The sequence below is a fragment of the Podarcis liolepis genome (genome assembly GCF_965112155.1).
Source record: "Podarcis liolepis genome assembly, chromosome: 17".
NCBI classification, from domain to species: domain Eukaryota; kingdom Metazoa; phylum Chordata; class Lepidosauria; order Squamata; family Lacertidae; genus Podarcis; species Podarcis liolepis.
The window spans coordinates 6,555,202-6,572,774 of record NC_139571.1 but is presented as its reverse complement, the minus strand read 5'-3'; the positions used below and the strand labels follow the sequence as shown (position 1 = coordinate 6,572,774).

The 17,573-nt window shown below is 44.8% G+C and overlaps 2 protein-coding genes across 2 annotated transcripts; both read right to left on the bottom strand.

Annotated features, from left to right (window-relative positions):
- Positions 1-2,706: 2,706 nt before the first annotated feature.
- On the bottom strand, positions 2,707-3,687 carry LOC310697153 (olfactory receptor 1f45-like; the record flags this gene model as incomplete). The annotated part of the gene is made up of 1 exon (XM_083483472.1): positions 2,707-3,687. The coding sequence occupies one exon, from the start codon at positions 3,685-3,687 to the stop codon at positions 2,707-2,709; it is 981 nt and encodes a 326-aa protein (XP_083339598.1).
- A 5,726-nt stretch (positions 3,688-9,413) lies between these two features.
- LOC310697152 (uncharacterized protein) lies at positions 9,414-16,506 on the bottom strand (the record flags this gene model as incomplete). Its single annotated transcript, XM_083483471.1, has 2 exons — positions 9,414-10,366; positions 15,558-16,506. 2 exons carry the CDS (start codon positions 16,504-16,506, stop codon positions 9,414-9,416), a joined length of 1,902 nt encoding a protein of 633 aa, XP_083339597.1.
- Positions 16,507-17,573: the final 1,067 nt, after the last annotated feature.

Genomic DNA, 17,573 nt, shown 5'->3' with positions numbered 1-17,573 from the left:
CTACCTCTTCTCCTCAGTGGCGGCAGTGGCGCAGCAAGGTCGGGGCTCCCCTCTTTTTTCTCCTTCCTTTTCCTCTCTCTTCCTTCTCCCTGCGTTGGCTCCGGGGTTTTCCTGGCCCCGGAGCACTGCTGCGCAATAGGCTGGGTGCTCTCACTTCCAGCTCAATTTGGGTCAAGGGGGGGGGGGAATCAGCGGGTTCCCCAGTTGACGCACCGGGCATCCCCGGTTCCCCCTTGGCAGTGGCACTGGCAGCAGCAGTCTCAGCAGCCCGGAGCCAGCCTGGTAGCGCAGTTGGCTCTGGCTGGCTTCAGGAGCTGTTCGCTGCCGTGGCGCCTGCCATTTTGCCTTGCCAGAAGTCCCCATATGATGTGTCTTGTGCCGCTGAACCAATCACGAAACATTAATTCCCTACCAATAAGTCTATAACACTTAAAATATAAATCCGGGGACATTCCGGGGACGGATTTTGTCCAGGGACAGATTTGTAAATCGGGGGACTGTTCCCAGGAAACGGGGATATCTGGTAACCACAATCTACTTGCACTGCGTGCTTTTGAACTGCTAGGTTGGCAGGAGCTGGGACCGAATAACGGGGGCTCACCCTGTCGTGGGGATTTGAACTGCTGACCTTTCGATCAGCAAGCCCAAGTGGCACAGTGGTTACTTATCTTTAAAATGGACTTGGAGCCAGACAGCCTTTCACATAGAGAATGCCTTTCAACAGAGGACTTTAAAGGAGGACGCAGTAAAGGAGGACCACTTATGTACATCCTAGGCAGATGGTAGAGATTATGATGTTTCTGAACTAGTATCAAGGAGTAGCCTGAACAAGTGGAAAATTAATCCAGCAGGACGGAAATACTATTTACTGGGGAGTCACGAGTCCTGGAGAATGTGTATGATGGGGTTGCACTTTGCTTTGTTGCTTATGGTTACTCCAGCACTGCCTGAGATTGCCCAGGTGTTTGGGATGGCTTCTTAAACACTTTTGGTTGGTGTAGCTGTTCTGTCCTTTTCCTGGAGAAGTCAGACTTGGCCACAGTCATCCATCTGTTGCACACCAACCCAATCTCCCACTGGTGCAAGATTCCAGGAGTTCTAGGCACTTACTCAGGGTTCACTTTCCTCGGAATGAGGGACAGATGAGACTGTGGTGTCTTTGTGATATATGGTTTATTTACACATGCTTCTCCCATAGTCACAGCCTTGGATTCCAGCAGAAATCAAGTATGTCTCTCCCTCACAAGCTTCAGCCTGCAGCCTGCTTCTAGCTTCCAGTTCACACACACACACACACACACACACACACACACACACACACACCACAACTCTGGCTTTTGTCTTTATAACCAACAGCCAGTTGAGGGAGAGGGCCCACCCATTTGTCTTCTGACACAGAGCCACTTCCTTTGTTACCTTAATGACCCATACTTGGGGAACCATTACCTCATCAGGAAGCTGGCCTGGCTATTCCAGCAACTGAAACCTTGCTGGATCCATGAATTAAGAGAGTCTCAGGCATGCACCCTGCCCCCAACTCACAGCACATGTATTCATGATATGCAAATTAGACTACAATAATACAACGAAAGTCAAGTGCATTTAAAGAGTGTTTAGAGATTTCAATTGGTTCAAAATGTGGCTGCCAGGATATTAACTGGAGTTAGTCGCACATAATATATAACTGTTATGTTGCTTTTTAGAATTGTAGAGTTGGAAGGGACCCTGAGTGCAGGGGCGTCTAACAGGTTGATTATGATCTACCTATCAATTGTGGGATGTACCTGGTCGATCCTGGTCAATTGCGGGACCCTGATGCCCCCCAACCCCCCCAAAAGGCTCAACAACTTTGGCTGACCCTTCCCCCAAAAAACACAACAACTTCGGTCAATTCAATGGGTAGATCACTGCTAGTTTATTTATACTGGGAATAGATCACAGTCTCTTGGAAATTGGACACCCCTAGTGCAACCCCTGCCATGCAGAAATATGCAGCTGTCCCATACTGAGCTCCATCATAGAGAGGAGAGGTGGACTTACAGAGAAGGAAATTGCCATATCATCCATAACTGGCAAACACCACTCTGCTGTGTGATGATGAGTCATCTTCCCTTGGAGTAATTTCAAAGCTGCTCCATTGTCCTACAAAAAGTTGGATTTTCTGAGTGGGGATGAAGGCTAAACAGGGAAGGCATACCTGATATCAAGGAGGTTCCTTGTCAAAAGTAGTTGAGCAAAATGTGTCTTTCCCAAGTGTGGAAAAGTCAATACAGTGGTACCTCGGGTTACATACACTTCAGGTTACATACGCTTCAGGTTACAGACTCCGTTAACCCAGAAATAGTACCTCGGGTTAAGAACTTTGCTTCCGGTTGAGAACAGAAATCTTGCTCTGGCAGCACAGCAGCAGCAGGAGGCCCCATTAGCTAAAGTGCTTCAGGTTAAGAACAGTTTCAGGTTAAGAACGGACCTACGGAATGAATTAAGTTCTTAACCCGAGGTACCACTGTACCAAGTGTGGTTGCAACTCTAACTATTTCTAAGATTGCTGCTGGTTTGTTTAGCAGCCGTAGTTGGTGTGCAACATTAATCTTTAAATTGTTTGGCGTATTTTATTGATTTTTCTAGCCGCCTTGATTATTCTTTTTATGGACAGAATTTTTTAATATGTCAACATCACCACCATCAGCAACACACTCAATAGATTCATGAAAAAGACACTGTGCCTTTTCCAGGTGCCTGCTTCCTCAGAAAATCTCTGATCCTGCTGAGAAGCCTCCGTGCAGCTGCCTTTATGTCCTGGTTCCTCAGGCTGTAGATGAAGGGGTTCAGCATGGGTGTGATCACTGCATACAAGAGAGAAATGACTGTTCCTTTCTGGGCTGCGTAAGCAGAGGCAGGCTGGAAGTAGAGGGAGCTGATGGTGCCGTAGAACAAGACCACTGCAGCCAAGTGGGAGCCACAGGTGGAGAAGGCTTTGCGCTTCCTAGCGGTAGGTGGGACTCTCATGATAGCACAGAAGATGTGGATGTAGGAGATGAAGATGAGAACAAAAGGCCCTAGGATATCCACAACTCCCTCTGTCTGCACCAGAATTTTTATGAGCCCTGTGTCAGAGCAGGAGAGTTCCAAAAGAGGATAGACGTCACAGAAGAGGTAGGGGATCTCCCTAGAGGCACAGAAAGACAGGCGGGATACCAGAAGCGTGTAGAGCAAGGAGTGAAGAGCGGAAACGATCCAGGACCCAGAAGCCAAAATGAGGCAGCACTTGTGGCTCATCAGGGTGGTGTAATGTAAAGGGCGGCAGATGGCCACATAGCGGTCATAAGCCATGCAAGCCAAGAGGAAATTATCAGTGTTGCCAAATGTCAAGAAGAAATACATCTGGATCAAGCAGCCATTGAAGGAGATGGTCTTGGTTTCGGATATCAAACTCATCAATATCTTAGGAACAGTGGTGGAAGCAAACATGGCATCTGCCAGCGAGAGGTAGCTGAGGAAGAAGTACATTGGGGTGTGACGGAGGTGGTCATCAAAGCGGATCAGCAGGATTATCAAAAGGTTCCCTAGTAGGGTTAACAGGTAGATGAAGAGAAAAAGAAAGAAGAGGAGACTCTGGTGTTCTGCTAGGGCAGAGATACCCAAAAGGACCATTTCAGAGATGCTTGTCTGGTTCTTTCTGGCCATTTTACATCTGTAAAAGGGAATGAGAGACCAAGATACCATTTAACTGCTGCTGTGCAACCTTGCAACTTATCCACACAACGAGAAGGGTTTGGTTGGGTCTTGCTTACCTGCAGCAGGCCACAGATTTCCCTTTGGAGAATGTGGCAGCTGAGCTCACAAAAGAAACACACACAAAAAAATTGAATCAAGACTACAAGCTACTTCACATGTCTGTGCGGCAAAATGTGTGAGCCACTTTACTGAGATAGGGTTGTATTTATTGAGTACATTTATGTCCCATGGTGTGTGTGGGGGTGGGGGTGTGCCAGGAGGGCCGTTGCTCCGGGCGCACATTGGGTGCCCCCCTGGCACATGAGCACCCGCCCATCAGCAACAGGGGCTGGGGAGCACAGAAGATGCTCTTCGATCTCTGTGCCCAGCCCCAGCCTGGTGTACAAATGCCCACCTGGCAGCAGTGAAGGCTGGGGGGCACAGAGGGTGAAAATCACCCTCTGTGCCCTGTGCCTGCCCATCAGCATCAGCAGGGTGCACCCACTCCAGGCCTTGGCAGATGGTGCTATGCCCTTCCTTATATGCCCCTATTTATTTTCTTCCATCCTGGTTCTTAAGGAGATGTAGGCTACATTCATGCCATACATGTAAAGCATGACTTCCCCTGAAGAATCCTGGGAATTGCATTTTACCTTTCACAGAACTACAGTTCCCAGCACCCTTTGCAGTTCTCAGGCTTCTTTGGGGGAAGTCACTTTATTTTACATGGCCCAAAATGCCCCCATTCTCCTATAACATCAGGGCTGCTTCCTTCCTGTTCCTTTCCTCCTTATATTCTGGGCTTTCCCACACCTCTTTTTATGTAGTTTCGGAATACTACAACAACAACAACAACACCAACAACAACTTACTATTTATACCCTGCCCATCTGGCTGGGTTTCCCAGGCACTTTGGGTGGCTTCCAACAAAATATTAAAATACAATAGTCTGTCAAACATTAAAAACTTCCCTAAACAGGGCTGCCTTCAGATGTCTTCAAAAAGTCTGGTAGTTGTTGTTCTCTTTGACATCTGGGCATTCCACAGGGCGGGTGCCACTACTGAGAAGGCCCTCTGTCTGGTTCCCTGCAACTTGGCTTCTCGCAGCGAGGGAACTGCTAGAAGGCCCTCGGCACTTGACCTCAGTGTCCAGGTAGAATGATGCTCCTTCAGGTATACTGGACCGAGGCTGTTTAGGGCTTTAAAGGTCAGCACCAACACTTTGAATTGTGCCCAGAAACATACTGGGAGCCAACGTAGGTCTTTCAAGACCGGTGTTATGTGGTCTCGGCAGCCATTCCCAGTCACCAGTCTAGCTGCCGCATTCTGGATTAGTTGTAGTTTCTGGGTCACCTTCAAAGGTAGCCCCACATAGAACGCATTGCAGTAGTACAAGTGAGAACATGCACCACTCTGGCATGACGGACCTCAGGCAGGTAGGGTCTCAGCCTGCATACCAGATGGAGCTGGTTAACAGCTGCCCTGGATACAGAATTGACCTGCACCTCCATGGACAGCTGTGATTCCAAAATGACTCCCAGGCTGCGCACCTGGTCCTTCAGGGGCACAGTTACCCCATTCAGGACCAGGGAGTCCTCCACACCTGCCTGCCTCCTGTCCCCCAAAAACAGTACTTCTGTCTTGTCAGGATTCAACCTCAATCTGTTAGCTGCCATTCATCCTCCAACTGCCTCCAGACACTCACACAGGACCTTCACCGCCTTCACTGGTTCTGATTTGAAAGCGAGGTAGAGCTGGATATCATCCGCATACTGATGAACAATTGGGACAATTGGAAGATACGGTATTCAACATGTTTGTCTTGATGTAGCTCAAAGACAATGACCAAGTGTGTGGCAGCCACGAAAAAGGCAAATCCATTTTAGGGATTGTTGGGGAAGGGATTGAAAAATCAAACTGCCCTATCATAGCGCCAACATACAACATACAAATATGTGACTTGGAACGCTGTGTGTTCTCACCTCCCTCATAATACTAGGAATCAGTACCATCCAAAAAAGCTGGACACTGCAAGATTCAGCATGGACCAATGAAAGTGATTCATTGATTCATCAAAGAGTGCTTACTTAAACTATGGAATGTTCTCCACAGGATGACCGCCAGTTTGGATGACTTTAAAAGAGTATTATTATTCTTATTTTATTATCTATTCCATTTCTATACTGCCCATCATCTGAGAATCTCATGGTGGACCTATGGTCTGATTGGGCAATATGAGGCCATTTCCTAGGTACCTCCCTGGAATTTGTAATTTTATTTACTTTAAACTGCATAAAAAGAACCATGTGATGAAGACTTGCTAGAAGTAAATAAATGTCCAATGTTCAAAATGTCTGGATTTGGCTTCCATGTTTCTCATACCTTCAGTCCTCCTCACTCAATTCCAGCTCCCATCAGCCCCAGCCACCAAGACGGAGAGAATTGAAGTTCAACATCTGGACCATCAATTCTCCGTTCCTGACTTATGGGAGCAGGAGATGGTGATGCACACCGGTTATATGACTCTTAAATAAAGTGACTGGGACTCACCTGATAAGGAGGTGCTAGTTCCACAAAGTTGGTGCGCCCGCCTGTTGACAAAACAGGAATCTGTGTGTGGTAGAAAATATATCCATTCAGGAAAGAAAGCATGATAGCCAGCTTGGAAACTGGCTGAGAGAGATTCTTTTTCCTTCCTGCAGGCTCAGTAAGATCTCTTTTATTTGGATGATAGACAAAAACATTACAAAGTGTAAGGCAGCAGTTGTTTAAAATCAACAGGATGCCTTCTCTATCTTGGATGTACAAGTTCCACTGCACCTTGTAATCCTGAATGGAGCATATATTTCATTTCATGGAAGTTGTGCAATCTCCAAGGAGGAAAGAGGCCTCTTGACGGTTGAAATTTTGCTGGGCTGCAGCAATGAACACCTCCTTGACCATTAGGATCTGTGAGAAATCACAACTGGGAGAAATGTGTGATATGAATAAAATAGATACATAAATAAACTGTTTAGTTCAGCTGAGAAATAGTCCCCAGGAGTATTGATAGCAGTGGAGAACTGTGCCAGAGAGAGCTTATTAATTGGCACAGTTCTCCACTGTTCCATCCACATCAACATGTAAGGCCAAGACCATCCGTTCCTTAGGGAGCAAAGTAGTGGAATAATGTAAAGCCTCCAGGAATGGGGCAATGTTTGCAGAGGTTTCTTTCACGGTGTTTTCGTGATCATCTTTGCAGTTACAAATTTACGGGACGATAGGGAATGTAAGAAATGAAATGGATGGGATGGAATGAAAGTAGCAGCTGGCAATCTACCTCTTACAAACTAAACAACTCTGTACAGTGGTACCTCGGGTTACAAACTTAATTCGTTCTGGAAGTCCGTTCTTAACCCGAAGCGTTCTTAACCCGAGGCACGCATTCCCTACATAGGCCTCTTGTGGCCCCGGAAGCGGATTGTGTTCGTATCCCAGGGCAAAGTTCGCAACCCGGAACACCTACTTCTGGGTTTGTGGAGTTCGTAACCCAAAGCGTTCGTAAGCAGGACTGTTTGTAACTCGAGGTACCACTGTATGTAGTTTACAAAAACTCATTAACAATAATGTACAGCATTTCAACAGCTTCTGTTACATGAAACCTTAAATAATATATATACAATGCCAAAATTAGAATGACTTGCGCAACTCAGCATCTCAAAGCCAAGCTGTCCAAACACTTGGACTTTGCTCTTTTTTGAAAGATGAGCAAAGTGCTGTTCCAAGGATGAAGCTGATCTATTTGGTGGAGCATTGAACTGCCATTGTATAGTTCCTTTTTGGGCCATCGAGAAGAAGATTCGCGAAACAGAGAATGAAATCTGGGTATCTTGCTGTAGGAGTTCCACTGGGACTGCACCAGCACAAGTATACGCATAGAGAGTTTCTCTTATGGACTTATTTCAGAAATATTTGGACTGCTTGGCTTTGTAATTAATGAGTTTTTGTAAACTACATACAGAGTTGTTTAGTTTGCGATTTATCGCTCTGTATTCCTTGAGTGTGGTGTGGCACTCTACCTGTTAGCTTCCAAATTAAGAGACAAGTATCTATGAAATCTCCAGAAACTCTCTGCTATTTATGGGGAGTGATCTCTTCTTATACTTGAGGCATTCCAGCATATTCTGGAAAATGTAAGTTTGTGCAATTAAAGTGGATTGCTCTATCACCCTTGCGCAACAAATCCACTTTATGGGGGGGGAAACTACTTCTTGTGGTCATTAGATAGGAAAATGCACTGAAAAGTGTGGATTAAGAAGAGAGAAGATACATAAACACCAAACAAGGAAATCAGATCTGCTCACTGTCCTATAACAGTGAGAAGACAAACCAACCCAGATTAATTCACAATAAAGACCAGGTGTAGTCTAACCTGTGTGGAAGCTTTGTGCAAGTAAGTCAGGATGAGCTCATTATATAATCATATATTTTTCAAACTTATTTTTATTAGTTTTCATATTGTTATGGAACCACAGAGACAAGTAAACAACGACAGAAATTCATTAATATAGCCAACTAAAGGCAGAGCATACAAAATGTAAACATATAATAGAATCTAAAATCATGAGAACGATTTTTCTCATGAGTAGAAATGCTAGTAAATCTGAAATTGTATGAAATAAAATATCACATACTGAATATAAATGATCAGGATCTTCCTTTCCCTTAGATTCCAATTAACTCGAATTATTTTTTTGTAATAATTAAATTCCAGAGATTTTTATACCATTATAAAATATATAACAATTAACAGTTTCTACTGTTGTGTTTTGGGACTGTTGTGGGACGTGGGTGGCGCTGTGGTCTAAACCACAGAGCCTAGGGCTTGCCGATCAGAAGGTCGGCGATTTGAATCCCCGCAACAGGGTGAGCTCCCGTTGTTCGGTCCTAGCTCCTGCCCACCTAGCAGTTTGAAAGCACGGCAAAGTGCTCTGGGAGGAAGGTAAACGGCATTTCCGTGCACTGCTCTGGTTTGCCAGAAGCGGCTTAGTCATGCTGGGCACATGACCTGGAAAAACTGTCTGTGGACAAACGCCGGCTCCCTTGGCCAGTAAAGCGCGATAAGCGCCGCAACCCTAGAATTGTTCGTGACTGGATGTAATGGTCAGGGGTCCCTTTACCCTTTACCTTTACTGTTGTGTTATAGAGATCCTGGGAGCTGCTAGAATTCATCTCAAAAGTTCATTTTGACAAACTTTTGGATGGAATCTTGGGGAGGTTTCAAGTGAATGAGGGAGGCAAAATTGTCTCTGCATTTTGGGATCAGGGCTGGTGAATTTCAACTTGGGCCTCTTCTCCCAGCCTAGTCTTCCACACAGGAGTGTCGCAAGGAGGCAAGGAGGAGTAATGTAAACTACCCTGAGCTCCATTGAAAAAGATTGGGATAAATGTGTATTAATCATAATAAATCACACCCCATCACTCAGTATTTTATTAAGCAGAAAAATCTGGTGAAAATCAGCCGTAATTAATAAACAGCTATACTAAATTGATTTTACATACCAGTTCTAATTTCTCCCTAAGAATTCTGGAATTTAAGTTTGGTGATGATGCTGAGGACTCACAGAGATCTCTCACCCCCACATTTAAATATGGTTTTTGACAGAGAAGGAATGACCATGAAGCCTGTTTAAATCTTCCCTGGTGTCCTTTGTCTTCTAACATCCTTGAACCATTTTCATCTTGATGATCAGTCTTCTCAAAGCAGCTTTCATCTCCTTATTCCTGAGGGTGTAAATGAAGGGGTTCAGCATGGGGGTCACCACAGTGTACATGAGAGAAGCGACAACGCTATTCTGGTCAGACTTCCTGGAGAAGATTGGCTGCAAGTAGACCCAACAGAGGGTGCCATAGAAGAGGACTACCACAGCCAGATGAGAACCACACGTGGAGAAGGCCTTGCGCTTCCCATTGGTGGATGGGACGTTTAGAATGGTGTAAAAAATGTACACGTAGGAAATCACAATGAGGAAGAATGGGCCCAAAACATCCAAAAAGCCCTCGATTTGAGCTGTGGTCTTCACAGTGCTTGTGTCTGAGCACGCAAGTCCCAGCAATGGGTAGATCTCACAGAAGAATTGGGGGATCTCCTGAGAGGAGCAGAAGGTCAGATGGGACATTAACAGCGTATACAGAAGGGAATGGAGAGATGCCAGGAGCCAACAACCAACCACCAGTCGGAGGCAACGTTTGTGGTTCATGTGTGTGGCATAGTGTAATGGGTGGCAGATGGCCACGTAGCGATCATAAGCCATGGAAGCCAAGATGAAGCTGTCTGTGTTGCCAAACGCCATGTAGAAATACATCTGCAAAAAGCAACCACCATAGGAGATGGTCTTGACCTGAAAGAGGAGGTTCTGCAGCATCTTGGGGACAATCACAGAAGCAAAGCCCACGTCTGCCAAAGAAAGGTGGCTAAGGAAAAAATACATTGGTGTTTGGAGGAGGTGAGCATCAGAGTAGACCAGCAGGACAATCAGCAGGTTCCCCAGAAGGATCATCAGGTACATGGTGAGGAAGAGCAAGGCAAAGAGATGCTGATGCTCTGGCCGGGCAGAGACATCCAGGAGAATGAACTGCAATGGGCCCGTGTGGTTCTCTTCTCCCATGGCTCAGCTGTGAAAAGTAAGGGAAGAGAGACAGGCATGTATAACTTCTTGACACACCCACTAAAAGGACCAAGGTGAATGTCTTAGGCTGGTGGGGGAAGGGAAGAGAGGCTTGTTCATCCATATGAGTGTCTGGAGGTGGCTGGAGGGTGGATGGCGGCTAATGTATTGAAGTTGAATTCCAACAAGGCAAAAGTATTGTTTCTGGGGGACGGGGTGGGCAGGTCTGGAGAACTCCCTGATCCTCAATGGGGTAACTGTGCCCTGAAGGACCAGGTGCACAGCCTGGGAGTCTTTTGGACTAACAGCTATCCAGGTTAATTCTGTGTCCAGGGCGGCTGTCTACCAGCTCCATCTGCTATGCAGGCTGAGACCCTATCTGCCTGTGCACTGTCTTACCAGAGTGGTCTATGCTCTGGTTATCTCCCACTTGGACTATTGCAATGTGCTCTATATAAATGTGTGTGTGTGTGTGTGTGTGTGTGTGTGTGTGAGAGAGAGAGAGAGAGAGAGAGAGAGATCATGTTAATTTTTTGAAGCATTTGCTATTATTATTTTATGCCTCAGAATAACCAGAGATACAGATGCCTTTGAGGAGGAATTACATGTGACTGGAAACAGAGTGTGCTTATGGGAGGTGGGGAGTAAATGCATCCCTTTGCCATCACTAAATGACAACAGCAATCTGCATGAGATGCTCTCAGTTGTCACACCATGGATTTTCTAAACTACATGGTACCTGCTCTTGGAGAAATTATTCCTTCCCTTCAGGGTTTGTGCTAAAGCATGGAAGTGGACACATGAGGAGCTCTCAAATTAAGAGAGTGAGAGAATGAATCAGACTAAAAAAGGAAGGAGAGGAGAGTAGATGGTCTACCTCATTCATCCCTCCATCTCAGGAAATGTTTCTTTTAAACCTCCTGCAATTAAGAATCACATCCATAACAGCAGAGTCCTCAAGATACCACTCTGTCTGTCTGTAAACCTAGAAGGATCCTCTTGAGTACCTCTGAAATTTGTTGCAAGTCATCTTGTGGAAAATCTTTTAGAAATGAGACGTAAATACGATGATAAATAAATAATCTTGGATGCTGACTGCTGCCTACCTAACAGATTCCTTCCCCTTCTTTACTTACTGTAGTTGCTATTAGAACACATTCTCTAAGGAAACACTGGGGGATATTTGACATTTACATTCACAGAAGGTATTTGTGTGTGTGTGTGAAAGTAAATTCATTTCTGCTCTACACCATAAGCCTTCTTGTTTGATCCATGTTGAGTTGATCTGCCGTTGCTCTTGTCAATATCTCAAAATGGCTGAATTATATCCTCTCTCTCCAAAAGAGGACTAGTTGGGAGAGAGCAGATAGCATAAGCAAATCAACATTGTGTGGAAAGAGTTTGCAATGGAACCAAATGAAATGGATACCCTGTATAGAAAGCAGGAGAGCTCTGAGCCCCCAGCTGGAGAGGTCCAGGGCAACTACAGGGCCCAATCCCAGGTTAGCAAAGATTCCTGGCTCCAGGCAACCCAGATTTTATACAGTGCAGGTGCTCACCAGGTAAGGAATGTCCAACTTGCTCAGCAGGTTGTCATCTCAATGTGGAAGAAGTCATCAGATTCCAGCAGGAAGTGAGCAAATGAAATGAAGTCCAGTGGTTGAAAGGGAATTGGGGCGAGCAGGGGAAAGTCGTGGCATGACAATCCATTAGCACTGTGACTCAGCCAGAAATGTCAAGTTAGCGAAGCTCTCTGCTGCAGAAAAATGTCCGTCTATCGCGCAATGTCACTGCTGGTCTTGCAGTCCCTACGTTACAAAAGAGATTTATCTTCCTTTCTTGAGTCCCAGCTGGGTTGTTGCAGCATGGAAGAGCACGCATCTGCATGGCATTGGGGTATTTTTCAGTTGAGAAGATGCTTTATGTCTCTGAGGGACATGTTTTATTTCCCTGTGTCAGTGGTGTTTGGCACTGTGTATCCCACAAGGAACTTGTTAACTTCGAAACAGCTCCCTTCACTTGGGAATCCTCCAGTGCCACCACTCCTTCCACTTGAAGAATGGTCATAGGGTGTTTCAAGTGGTGTTTGCAAGCACAGATGTGGCAGACTTAAGGCTTGTTGGATCTACTTTGTTTGTTGCTAGGATGCCCCCTGTCCGCCCCTGAGTATCTACCACCCAGAGACAAGAACAGAAGATAATACTGTTAGACTTAAAGAGCAAGGGGCTTCTGGGCACATTCTGAGACCTAAGAGTTGGCTTTCAGAACCAGAATTAAACTGAGCTTATGGTCTTTGACTCAAAAGTCCACCCCTGATTAGCTATCTTCATTTCAACTGTCTAATTTAGGTGATTGTAGCCAGGGCTTTTTTTCCAACCAGAACTTACCAGAACTCAGTTCTGGCACCTCTCAGGTGGGCACCATTGCCATTTTAGGAGAACAAGGGAGGGGAGTTCTGGCACCTCTTTTTCTAGAAAAATAGCATTGATTGTAGCACTGTTGTCGTTGATAAACAACTGGAAATAAGAAACACTTATTGATCTGCTACAAGTCACCCAGATAGATTTACCAGTAGATCCCAGTATACCTTCTGTCCACCTCTGCACCAAAGAAGCAGGCAGCAGTTATATAAAAGAAAATCCTTTATTTTTATTGTTGCACTGTTTACGGCATCTGCCGAAAACACTTTTGCTTAGGCAGATTGACTCACATATGTAGCTGACATGTATCTTAATGTGTAGTTTTATCTTATGATGTACATTTCCCTCTGAATTTCTCTTTTATTACTATTTTTATTATTTCCATCCAACAGAAAAGATACCATATCAACAGAAGAGAAATATTACACTAATCATCTCCAGTTATCTTCCGCATCAGAACTTTAAGAATCCATCATTAACACTCAGAAATACTCCATGTAACCTACAGCAATCCAAACATTTATTCCATCTTTACATGAAAATATTTTGTCAATAATGGTGATGATGATATGATTTATACCTCAGCCATCTGGCTTATATAATATTTCTTAAACATTATATAAAGTTTATGGGACTATATAAAAGGTAAAGGTACCCCTGAACTTTAGGTCCAGTCGCGAACGACTCTGGGGTTGTGGCGCTCATCTCACTTTACTGGTCAAAGGAGCCAACATTTGTCTGCAAACAGTTTTTCCGGGTCATGTGACCAGCATGACTAAGCCGCTTCTGGCGAAACCAGAGCAGCGCACAGAAATGACATTTACCTTCCCGCTGGAGTGGTACCTATTTATCTACTTGCACTTGGACGTGCTTTCGAACTGCTAGGTTGGCAGGAGCAGAGACCGAACAATGGGAGCTCACCCCGTTGCGGGGATTCAAACCGCTGACCTTCCGATCGGCAAGCCCTAGGCTCAGTGGTTTAGATCACAGCACCACCCGCATCCTATGGGACTATATAGTAATAGCAAATTTAACATATCATATGGTATTGGGGTTATACATTGTCCCCCTTTCAATACTGTAGTTTCTGCAAAAGTTTTGGGGCAGGCATACTGCTTCATTTCCATTTCCATTTCCATGCCACAAATTTTCCAGGAATATTTTTGTTCTGCTTTTGTATTGCAGTATTGCAAGAGTGACCCTCTGGATGGCAATAATGCAGTAACACTGGGGGAGCGTGTTGTGTGGAGGGTTCAGTATCTATCCACTACTTATGCACTATTCCTGCCTCAGTGATATTTTGCAGAATGCATATGCAGCCTCCCTCCCCACCTAAAGCTTCTTGGTACCAGGCTATAGAGTTGGGAGTATCCTATACCTGGGGCTAGGAGGATGTGCATCATGGATTAGGTCCCTTTGAGAGACTGTGGAAGTTCAGTTGTGAGTTCATTTTCTTTCTGGCCTGTATCTGTGTAGTTCAGAGTGAAGAGGAAAATGTGGATTCTGTTCCCATATCAGGGCCTTCTGCTTGCTAGAGGCTACACTCACTGAGCTATCCGCAAACACATTGAGTTCCTCTGTGGTGGATGTCCTTTCTCAGTGGAGAAGCACCTCCACTTCTCTCCAGTCTAGGCCTCTCCCCACTGCCAGTAGACCTGAGGGTTAGGATTGCTCTGCCATGTGTTTTAATATTACTGTAAGTCACCCTGTGAATGTAAATAAAGAACTAATTATATTATGAATTCATTTATTCTAACAGTTTTTATATATCAGCCTTTAATAGAATTCACAACAAAATAAGAGGTTCCCCAGAAGCCCAAGGAGAGGAAAATGGGGACGAGGAGTCCCTGGAAGTCCGGTGCAGATGAGAGACCCAGCAGGATGAATCGAGTAAGGTCAGTTTGTTCCATGGCTCTAATGAGAATGTGAATGCATTCTTATTCATATCTCAGCCCTGCATTTCATCTAGATGCATAGATCCATTTGGGGGTGGATAAGAAGAAATACATTTCTTTACTTTAAACATTTGATATGCCAGCCTTCAGTTGAAAGGAATCTTGCAACCTAACTATTAAAAATAGTTAAATATTCAATTATTAATTAAATAATTAAAAACAATCAGCACACAGCACTGGAATGCCTGTATCTTTAAGAAGATTTTAAAGGTATATTAAAAGACCTGGGGGAATTTTAAAAGTTCTTCATCTGGCAGTGAAGAACAGAGGCACACTGAAAGCTGCCTGATACCATCTCGGCCCAATCGTCCAGAGAACTCAGTCCTGCTGACATGGACTGACAGCAGCCCCACCTGGAGGTGCCTGGGATTGAATTTGGGACTGTTTGCAAGCAAAGCAGTTGCTCTCCCTCCAAGCTAAGATGCCTCCCCTGAATATTTGTCAACAGGCAAGTCTCTCTTTGAAGAGAAGTGTGTGGCCACCACAGAAAAGGCTCATTCCTGAGTTGTTACATGTCTAACGTCTGAAAGTGGGGGCACAGAAAATGACCTCAGTATTCAGGAAAGTTTCCATGGAGCAAGCAGCCTTTCTTTTAGACACCTCTAAATAGGGCTTTGAAGGTTACACTTCGAATTGTACTCAGAAGCAGTTCAGCAACTACAGCATAAATTTAGCTGGAGCAAATATTGTGGTTTTATATATGTAGCAAATGACTGAAAAGCTAGATAAAAGTTGGCATCTTCCCACTGATTGCCCTCTTTGTTGGTTTTCCAAACTGGTGCATGGCTGAGTCTTTAATCATCTCATATCCTCTATGCCTCTCGTCCTCTGAAACCAAAGCCTTAGTAGCCTTCTCATTGCCTCATGCATCTCATTGTTCCTCAGGCTATATATGAAAGGATTGAGCATCGGCGTCACCACCGTATAGAATATAGATGCCACTTTCAATCTGGAGCCAGAGTAGGTGGACGAGGGGCGGATGTAGGTGCCCATCAGGCTGCCATAGAATATGGCCACAGTGGTGAGGTGGGCGCCGCAAGTGGAGAAGGCCTTATACTTCCCAGAAGCTGATGGAACCTTCAAAACCATCGATAAAATGAAGAGGTAGGAGAGGAGAATGAGTATGAGAGGTCCAAGCATTGTTGCTGTGCCTTCAATCATGAGCAGTGTTTCAGCTGATGAGGTGTCTGAGCAGGAGAGCTTGAGCAAAGGATGCATGTCGCAGAAGAAATGGGGGATTTCTCGGGAGCCACAGAAGGAAAGTTTAGAGATCGTAGATATATACAGTATTCCCTGGGAAAAAGACAGGAGCCAAGACCCAGAAGCCAACAGCAGGCAGCGCTTGTAGCTCATGATGGTCGTGTAATGTAGCGGGTGGCAGATGGCCACGTAGCGGTCATATGCCATGGAGGCCAAGAGGAAGTTATCTGTGGTGCAGAAGACCACAAAGAAATACAGTTGGGCCAGGCAGCCGTTGTAGGAGATGGTGTTTGATTGAGAAACCAAGATGTGCAGCATCTTGGGCACAGTGTTGGAGCTGAATCCTAGGTCAGCCAAGGACAGGTGGCTGAGGAAGAAGTACATGGGGGCATAGAAGAGAGAGCTGTTGGAGAAGATCAGGATGATGATCAAGAGGTTCCCCAGAAGGCTAATTAGGTACATAAAGAGGAAGATGGGAAAGAGGAGTCCCCCAAACTCTGGCGCAGAGGAGAGGCCCAGGAGGATGAATCCAGCAAAGCTGGTTTGGTTGTCTTGTCCCTTTTCCATGGCTCTGCTGAGAATGGAAATAAAAGAAATGGAATCATGTTTATTTACACCCAGGTTCTATACTTCATCCTATGCAATAATAAAATAAATACATCTAGTTTCAAAGATGATAGATGCAGGGAAGGGGAAACAGTGACCATCTTATTATAATCAAGCAGGCAAATTGGGCTTCCTCTCTACCTTGGTGCCCTTTGGATAATTATGGCCTTTTAGACAGGGAGGGTATTGCTTTTGTTTATTACTGTGTTGTGCGTTTTTGTGTTTCTATACTGTAAACTGCCCTGTGATCCTTGGCTGAAGGGAGGCACAGAAATTTAATAAATGAATAAAAGAATAGGCTGGCTTTATTCAAGATCTGCTGGTTTTGCACTGACTCCCTAACTATGAACCTTCTGCTCCTTCCTCACAAGAATTCCAATGCTGCAATCCTGTACCTGCTTACCTGGGAGTAAACTCCATTAAATACAAAGAGCCTTACTTCTGAATAGGCATGCAGACCATTGTACTGTAGGGACTCAGCTGTACAGCTGCAAATAAACGTTTTAAGTGTGTTTTAAGTGCAACATACAATGTGACACTAGATGCCGATGGTGAGCCTTATGGGAAATTCAATGTATTTTTAAAAAATGCTCAAAGAAACATTTCCAAACCAGTTTTTATATTTGTCTAGATTCCACCTAGGTTAACTATGGACTGAATTCTTAATGACTGCTTGGATTTCAGCTTCTTACTGTGTGGTAGCATTTGAAGAAAACAGTATGTAGGGAGTACCTTCTCTCAGATTAAACTACCAGAGGAAAGATAAGTCTTGGTTGTTAGGATGAAAGGGAGGGGGGAAGTGGGGAAGTTAGTAGGTTTTCAGGATTACAGAGACTCCAAGTACAAGCAAGCAAGCAAGAAAGAAAGAAAGAAAGAAAGAAAGAAAGAAAGAAAGAAAAGTTCACTAAAGGGGAGGGGGAAACAGCAGCTCTTTAGGATACAGAGATTTCTCTAGCCTGGTGTCCAAATAACTGAATCATCAATCACAGTTCTGATTGCACTCACGGCTAAAAAATTCTGAAAGTTGG